We start from the raw sequence: 9,475 nt of genomic DNA, 5'->3' as shown, positions 1-9,475 counted from the left end.
ATAAAGACAAGTTAGATTTTAAAATAAAAACAAGATTTCGAAGTAAAATAAGCATTTAAGTTAAAATTAAAATTGTCTTTAGGGGTCATCCATAAAGTACGTCACACGTAAAGAGGGGGGGAGGGGGTCGACAAAGTGTGACATGGTGTGACAAGGGGTGGGAGGGGTCCTAAGTTTCGTGACATCACATTTCAAAATCTAACATATCTAGAGGTACTAATCGCGTAATTCGAAATATAAATTAAACTAAAAAATACCCCCACCACTTAAGCACAACTCCGTCGAAGTCGTCTAACCGTCCTNAGTCCCGCTACGCGCCAACCATATCGCACAAGCTGTTTAGAGTAAAAGAGACAAAAATTGCCCCTCTCTTTCCTACCCTACCTGCCGGAGTGCCATAGATCCTCATTCTTGTCCGTGCGCGCGCGGCGTTCGCACAAGTGCAAACACGTTCATCTGTGATTCACAAAATGTCGAAACGTAAGCACGAGGATGAATCATGCGAAGAAAAGTGGTTACGGAAAATGAAAAAATATGAGCGTAAATTGCAAGCAAAACGGTCTAGGCGAATAATTTACTCGGACGATGAAAATGATGTGCAAAATGAAGGTAAGTTAGCTACTTATTTTCAATCGACCAAAAAGTGAAAGTGAGTCATTTGTAACGAACGAGACGTTTAGTGCATTGTTTGTTTATTCTATTTTTAAATATCCGTTGTATTCTTCGGAGTGTTAAAGTAATTTTGGACATGGAAAATGCACACTTTTTTGGCAAATACTATTTAAGACTGTTCCGTTCCGATGCATTCATCGGTAACGTTTATTTTAAGCATCTGATGTATTCTTCAGATAGCAATTCATATTTATACAAGTTTTTTTTATAAATACTTGTCTATTCCCCATGCATTCATCGGGAATATATTATTATTTTCATCCGATGTATTCTTCGGATACCCGAGTATAAGCAGAAATATGAGCTTTTGATCAAAATTATGTAGATACCGTCGCATTTATCGATAACATGATTTAAAATAAAAAATCGCTAGTAAATACCTAGTTTATTGTACTTCCTAAATAAGCTTGCTATAATTCAGTTCCTATAATTTGCTATTTACTTAAACTAATTACTGCTTAAAAGTTTATACTTATTCACGCATAATCGGGCCCGATTGCGACTATCTAATAGAAAAACTAAATGTTTTTCAGAACATCTTCAAGATGATCCGGGTTTACCCGTCAACTACGGGGATTCTGAAGAGAATCATGATTCTTTACTACTGATTGATTCAGAGGAATCGCAACAGAATAACAACGCAGATATTTATATTCCGGAAGACAACCCACCTGAAGAGGAGGATGCGTTCGACCCAACACTTCTTCAGGCCCTAGGTCATCTAGAACCAGAGACAACCGAATTCGGCGAAAATATTCAAACTGATTTAGCTAAGCAGTTAGGAAATATTTTGCTATGTGGCCTTAAAAAGGAAAATAAAGAAGAACTTTTAAAAAAGTATTTAATCCCTCAGAATTTGCCATTAGCTAAGAGCCCCGATTTAAATCCTGAAATAGGAGGTATGCTGGCGGAAGTATGCAAATCACGTGATAAGAGATTACTAGCTAAGCAAAACCAACTTGGCAAATCTTTGTCGGCATTAGGCAAGGCCATAACAGGACTGTTAAAAAAGGACCCAGATGTACCCGATATCATCCGTACGTTGAATGATGCAGCCAAACTATTAGCTGACTCTCACTTCACCGAGACAGATACCCGACGTACGGTTATTATCCCGTTAATTGATAAATCCTTAGCGGAGCCTTTCAAGGAAAGAAAAAGAGACCAGCTCTTATTCGGAGAGAACTTAGGAGATCTAGTCAAGAACTCCAGAGGAATAAAGCGAACTAGTCAAATGATTCAAGCATCTGCTAGCACCTCAGCCTCGAATTTAAACGGGAGAGGCCCATCGAACCGAGCGCGGCAGCAACGAGTCACCGCAACCTACCAGTACCGGACCGGTGGGCCGAGACCAACACCGTCATACCCCAGCCGCCGACGAGGATTCCCGCCACCTCCACCTCCACCGCAGCGATTCATTCGTCGTCAGCCTCCACCGCCGCCGCCACCGCGTCGGCAACCCCCAGTAGCCGCACATCGGCCCTCGTTCAACCGGTCAGCGTAGCTCATCAGGTACACGCTGGTCGCTTAAAATATTTTCTTAATGAGTGGCAATGTATTACTACAGATAATCTTATATTAGATGCAGTGTTAGGTTACAAAATCCCATTTATTACCGAGCCTTTGCAAGATCCACAGCGCTTGCCTAATAAAACTTTTTCTAAAAATGAGTCAATAGCAATGAAAAATGAAATCAATCGTTTATTACAGTTACAGGCTATTCGACAATGTAAACCAACTTTAGGGCAATTTATTTCAGACATATTTTTAATACCCAAAAGCAACGGTAATATGCGGTTTGTTTTAAATTTAAAGAAACTTAATAAATTCGTCTTTGCCGAACATTTTAAGATGGAAGACATTAGGACAGCAACCAAACTTTTAACTAAAGATTGCTTTATGACCAATGTGAACTTAAAAGATGCATATCTTTTAATACCAATTCATGAGAACCACACAAAGTATTTAAGATTTTGTATTGATGGTATTTTATACGAATTTACTGCATTACCATTTGGGCTTTCATCGGCACCATATACATGGTGGAAACGATAAGTGATCTCATTCGATTATTTCTAAACTATACAAGATATCGAAAAACTGGTTACTAATCTAGAAAGTGCTTCACAAGCTCTATCCAACGGTACCAATATTAGGTTACAGAATTAACTGGATCTATCCGAAAACTTAAATGTTTTTAGTCTCCATACTAAATGTATGCCAGCCAAACAATAATAGAAGTATTAATTTTTTTTATTCAATAATAAACACTTAAAATGAACTCGTAAATTACATTCTCATTTAAAATTATTATTGGAAAACATTGGTTTCAGGCTTTACTTGCTATAATATTAACAAGACATGAGTGTGTTAGAATTTTAGGCATTAATCATTTGTAAATTNTAGACGATATTTTGTGTCTAGGAGATACAAAAGATAGTTGTCAAAACAATGTCCAAACCACACTTGACCTACTAACACGCTTGGGGTTTATTATAAATTTCACTAAAAGCAATCTTACCCCACAAAAGTCATGTCAATTCTTAGGTTTTATTCTGAATTCCACATCTATGACGTTAGAATTGCCACAAACAAAACGTCAGAAATTAATTCAACTGATAGAAATTACTCTAAATTCAAAAAGAGTTCGCATACGAGAATTTGCTCGATTTCTTGGTTCCCTTACCGCAGCATGTCCTGCAATAGCTTATGGTTGGTTGCATACTAAGATTTTAGAAAGGGCTAAATACTTGGCGCTGCTTAAAAATAATGATAATTTCGACGCTTACTTAAATTTAACTAACAATTTACACGATGATTTGCATTGGTGGAAAAGAAATCTAGTACACGGAGTCAACCCAATACGTAGACAAAAATTTGATTTAGAAATTTATACAGACGCTTCAACCACAGGTTGGGGCGCAGCCTGTGGATCTGAAAAAACCGGTGGTTTTTGGTCTATTGCCGAACGCTCCCATCACATAAATTTTCTAGAACTATTAGCCATATATTTTGGCCTTCAATCATTTGCCAAAAATAAAAGGAATTGCGAAATCCTTTTAAGGGTGGACAACACCACTGCTATATCATATGTTAATAGGATGGGAGGAGTACAATTCCCGCACCTCAATCACGTTGCAAGAATGATTTGGAAGTGGTGCGAAGAAAGAAAAATATACATTTTCGCTTCATATATTCGTTCTTCATTAAATATTGAGGCCGATAGAGAATCACGAAGGATTAATATAGACACCGAATGGGAGCTAGGTTCACGAGAATTTCGAAATTTAATTTCTTTATTTGGAGAGCCTTGTATAGATTTATTTGCGTCACGAACTAATGCTAAATGTTCCTTGTATGTCTCATGGAAAAAAGACCCATTTGCTTTCAACATAGATGCGTTTACGCTTGATTGGTCTCAATTTTATTTTTATGCATTTCCACCGTTTGCTCTTATTTTGAAAACCCTCAATAAGATAATCTCTGATGGTGCCACTGGGATAGTTGTGGTACCCCACTGGCCATCTCAACCGTGGTATCCCTTGTTCAAATCTATGTGCATCAAAGACATCCTTATTTTCCCGCCAAGTAAATATTTACTATCGTCTCCTTTCAGGTCGACGCACCCGTTGCACCGACACCTTTCCCTGGCAGCGTGTGTGTTATCCGGGAAGGTTTCCGTAAACAATTAATACCAGAGTCGGCTCTGGACGTCATGGTTGCCTCAATAGCAAAAAATACTATTACTCAGTATACGTCTAGTTTAACACGATGGTGGGAGTATTGTACAAAAAATGGAATAGATTTTTTTGATGTTAACATTAATTCTTTGATAGGATTTCTCTCTCAATGTTTTAATAACGGGGCATCATATGGAACCTTAAATAGTCACAGGTCAGCAATTTCTTTGATATCGACAAATAATATTAGTGGAAATCAAAATTTAAAACGGTTTTTTAAAGGCATTTTTAAGTTGAAGCCCGTGTTTCCTCGCTATAATATTACGTGGAACCCAAATATTGTGCTAAATTACTTAGAACATATGAACAATGATCAAATCAATTTGGCTATGTTAAGTAAAAAACTGGTGATGTTGTTAGCATTAGCTAGTGGGCAAAGAACTCAAACACTCTCACTAATAAAGTTGAAAGATATAAAAACATATAATGATCGACTAATAATCCCAATAACTAATTTGATTAAAACCTCTGCAATTGGTAGGTCCCAACCTATCCTTAATCTCCCATTTTTTAATCAAAGGCCGGGAATATGCCCAGCTGCAGTCTTGCAGAAATATGTAGAAGCAACATCAGTTCTCAGAAATACGGAAGAACTCCTTATCTTAACTTTTAAAAAACCGCATAAGGCTGCTTCATCTCAAACGATTGGGCGCTGGATAAAGCAAACTCTTTGCGACTGCGGGATTGATATTTCGGTTTTTGGGGCCCATAGCACGAGGCACGCTTCAACTTCCGCGGCATTCCGTGCTGGTTTGAATGTAGACACCATAAGGAAGAGTGCTGGTTGGTCAGCACAATCAGCCGTTTTTGCCAATTTCTATAATAGACCGATTGTTGACACATCTATAAATTTATTAAATTCATTATCTTAGTGTTCAGATATTACAAATTAAAAGATTAAAAAAGATGTATTTAGTAATATTATTTTTTCTTTTGTTAAATGATCTCAATAGTTTACAATATTATGAAGTCAGAAATGTTGTTATATTTATTGTTTTTCAAATTTAATAAAAATATGATTTACTCTTAAATCATGTTGTTTTTCTTTTGTATTCGCAACATAGATCATTTCTCTAAACATCTACATAGTAAGAAATAAATCTAGAAGACGAAGACAGGATAATTGAATGATCAAACGAACTTACCTGAAGTGAAGTTCGATCTTAATTATCCTGTCTTCGTCGAAGAGATTTAGGGTCCCACCCATCCCTTTAGAATCATGATCTACCCTAGATCTATGTTGCTTTATAGTCAACTCTAAAATGAATGAGGATAGGAACTATGGCACTCCGGCAGGTAGGGTAGGAAAGAGAGGGGCAATTTTTGTCTCTTTTACTCTAAACAGCTTGTGCGATATGGTTGGCGCGTAGCGGGACTACTACATAGTAAGAAATAAATCTCTTCGACGAAGACAGGATAATTAAGATCGAACTTCACTTCAGGTAAGTTCGTTTGATCATTCAACTTCATTTGTAAATTTAAAACCTTGTACATAAATAAACGTCTATAAAGTTTGGAGACTACAAGTTTGCTCGTAGACATTAGCGAGAAACTTCCAGCACTTGCTATAAAAAAAAAAAATTGTTATTTAATTACAAGAAATTGTTTGCCTTCAAAAACCGAACTCCGGCTATTTCAGCCGGAGATTAAAAAAAAAATTCAATCTTTTGGTTATTTTTTGTGAAAAACGTACCTCAATATGGCTCGGCATCAATGTTCGCTGGCGAATATTTGTCATCTTGTCACAAATATTCGCCGTTTCTTCATCCTGTGCATCTTACGAATGTCTTTCCATCTTCAGCAGTTTAATGTTAAGTTTTATTTATTCCTTAAGCTGTAAATAAATGGTACGTATTTTGTAGTATCCCTAGATAAAACATTTTAAGCGGTTTCATGAAAAAAATCCACAAAAAGATACGCTATGTGAAAATTGTGAATTTATTCAATAACCAACGCACGCTCGAAATATTTTCTATAGTTATGCAGCCTTTCACATCGAAAATGTTCATGCTCGTATGTAATATTATGTTATTATTTGGTTATAGGGTAGAGATTTTGGCTGTAGTGTAGATAATTCCAAAATTATAGTTCAAATTCGATACCCATTGGGGTTACCCCATTATAGTTTTTGCAATTCACGAAGGCGAGTGAGTTTTACAATTGTAGTGGCTCGCTTCTTTGATAGACATTACACTATCGTTTTGTGCATGTACGTACACGTACACACACAAGTAAAGCTCACTCGCCTTCGTGAGTTGCAAGAACTATACCACCTTATAAGTTTTAATGTCACCGTAAAATTGTAAATTCCGTCAGATTATAGTTTGACGTGGTTAGATTACAATCTGACGTTGACAAAAATAACGCAAAATTAGAGTAGACCGTAACCTTTTTTATAACATGCACAAATATAATGATCAAAACAACGTCGGCAGCTGTCAAACAGCAAACTTATAAATCACTCAGAGCTCGAAACATCCGAGTAACAATCTCGATTCGATGATAATTCGGCCGGTAATGATGATCGATTGTGCCAACTTCCGAGTTGCCAAATGCAAACGAGAGAGCGACGAAATTTTTACGTCACCCCTTATTCGAGATTAAATTATATTCTTTCCCTAAAGGTGGTAAAGCAATTTAGTGATAGGAAATTCATTGCATGCGGACAAAGTATGTCTTAAGTGTATTATGATCTTAATTACCTATCAATAAACATTTAAGAGACTTCGTTTAGCTGCTAAAAAGGTTGTAGACACCTTATACGTTTTTGATCGCAAGGATAAGCTTTAATATTCGGACTATTCTGTTCGTGTTTTGTTTAGTCTAGTGTAGCTAATTACTAAAGATCTTCATCGTTGATTACCCTTAAGTATTTCTTTATGCAACGGATAAACTAGCTTTTCCTTATCTTCAATTTAAGCTCATTCTTTCCAGCCATAACACAACCTTTTCAATTCCTCTAAAATAAGAAGATAAAGAACCGAAACAAAAAGACGGTATAAAACGTCTCGTTGCATTAAAACAGCTGCATTTCTCTGAAGCACAGGATAATAATAAATTTAAACTGTACCGACCGAGTCCAGGAGGACGCGCGTTGGATTTCAAAATGATCAATACAAAGGCAAGCATCAGCTTTAATAAACTCGACACTATTGAAGATGTCAGCTTTTACAGACTTTAGTTTCACAGAAAGGACAACGGGCGTTCTTTAAGCGCGGGGACTGCGGAACTATTTTAGTGGAACTAGTTTTATAAACATTGAGTAGGTAGCTATACTTTTTGAATGTCCTTAGCATGGAAGAAACAATTGCCTAAATATTTTTCTCTCGCGATAAGAGTTAGCATTATTAAGACAGAATTTTCAACTGACCACTCTGTCAAGACTACATACATTTCTCGACGAAAGAGAATTTTACTTATGATTTTATTTGCGTGGATTTACTTAGCAAGCTGTTCCAAGAGCCAAATTCCATGCAAAGAACGCCCCTGTGCTGAGTGCACGCACAGATCGCTGGTTGCATATTTCCACCCGTTTCTCTCGTTCTTCAGGCATAAACTCAGTTTGTTACCTTCAGGTCAATCATGGAGCCAATTTTGATACATTTCAGGTAACATCTATTTTAATATAACTTTATTTACAAAAGAATACCTACATTCTCAGAGAAAGCTGTTCCAAGAGCCAAATTCCATGCAAAGAACGCCTGTGCTGAGTGCGCGCACAGATCGCTGGTTGCATAATTTTATTTCCACTCGTTCCTTTGCGTCAGCGCGCGCGGTCACGTGACCTGAAACCCATGTTTCTATGGAAACACCCCGTTTTTTGCAGGAACTGTTTTTTTGAAGGAGCCTGGTTAGTATGCGCGTTTTAATATTAACATTCACACGAACATCCCATTTGCAGTATCCAGCAAAATACTGATCCGTTCGAATTTGAATTTGAATTGCAAACGATAGTTCAGTTTTGCGGGATCCTGCATTACTGGTTCCCGTGGGAACGAGCCCTCACTCAGTTTGTTACCTTCAGGCCTCATAATCATTGAATCAATTTTGATAACTTTCAGGCTACACCTTTTTACTATAGCTTTATTTACATTCTCAGAGCAAGCTGTTCCAAGAGCCAAATTCCATGCAAAGAACGCCTGTGCTGAGTGCGCGCACAGATCGCTGGTTGCATATTTCCACTCGTTCCGTCGCGTCAGCGCGCGCGGTCACGTGACCTGAAACCCAACGCTCTTATGATTAGTGCGCGGTAACTCGCTCGAAACTACATCGGAATCGATGTGTAATCGAGTTAAATTCGTTTAACCGGTACACAAACTCGGCAGGACACTTGTTTTTGTTTGGGAGAAGATTTTTGGTAAAAACAATTTTGATATCATTCTAATGAATAAGTATAGTTGTTGCAATTGAATGCGAGTGAGCTTTACATGTGTGGCTCGCTACTGTTCATTTTTCAAAAGTTTTCATAGACATTACATGGCATTACGCTATCGTTATGTGCATATGTACACGTACACACACAAGTAAAGCTCACAAACAACAGAATCAATTTTGAAACTTAATAGTTAATATGGTAATATGGTATACCTAGATGTCATATTATTCCACTTTTTTCGCAAAAGTTAGACTTTCGCTATAAAACTATGCGATCAAAACCGCAAAATTTTATAATTGCTTTATTTATCGGACTGCGACTACTCGTATTCAACGTATTCACTCTGTAAAGTCTTAAAATAGCCGTAGATATCGATTGCTCGTCCAATATGTTTACCTATCGCTTGCAAATTGACGCGAAAAGTGAACTGGCATAATATTTACGGCTCGAACTCCGCTAACCCTCGGACGTATCGCTAAAACGCTATCGCGACCGATTGAGCGATACGGTATTCAAAGTTGCAGTATTGCATAACTATAAGGTTTATTTTGGCATGGTATTTAATGGTAGGTGCCTGCATCATGCGCATAATACAGGTGCATATCTATGTTGCAGTCAAAACTCATAATCGGTCAAAACCTCTTTTGACTGCAAAAATCACAAGTGGTTTTGACTAAGCGCACTTTGA

At 37.3% G+C, this 9,475-nt stretch overlaps 1 protein-coding gene across 1 annotated transcript; it reads left to right on the top strand.

Moving 5' to 3' along the window:
* Window positions 1–412: 412 nt before the first annotated feature.
* On the top strand, window positions 413–4,528 carry LOC114365292 (uncharacterized). The gene is made up of 3 exons (XM_028321808.1): window positions 413–609; window positions 1,206–2,184; window positions 4,289–4,528. The coding sequence occupies exons 1-2, from the start codon at window positions 471–473 to the stop codon at window positions 2,174–2,176; spliced, it is 1,110 nt and encodes a 369-aa protein (XP_028177609.1). The 5' UTR covers window positions 413–470; the 3' UTR covers window positions 2,177–2,184; window positions 4,289–4,528.
* Window positions 4,529–9,475: the final 4,947 nt, after the last annotated feature.

Source organism: Ostrinia furnacalis, unplaced genomic scaffold, assembly GCF_004193835.3.
Source record: "Ostrinia furnacalis isolate ACB-3 unplaced genomic scaffold, ASM419383v2 OfSCF7580, whole genome shotgun sequence".
In the NCBI taxonomy this organism is placed as follows: domain Eukaryota; kingdom Metazoa; phylum Arthropoda; class Insecta; order Lepidoptera; family Crambidae; genus Ostrinia; species Ostrinia furnacalis.
Note: the sequence above shows the minus strand (reverse complement) of the source record. Positions and strands in the feature narration are given on the sequence as shown.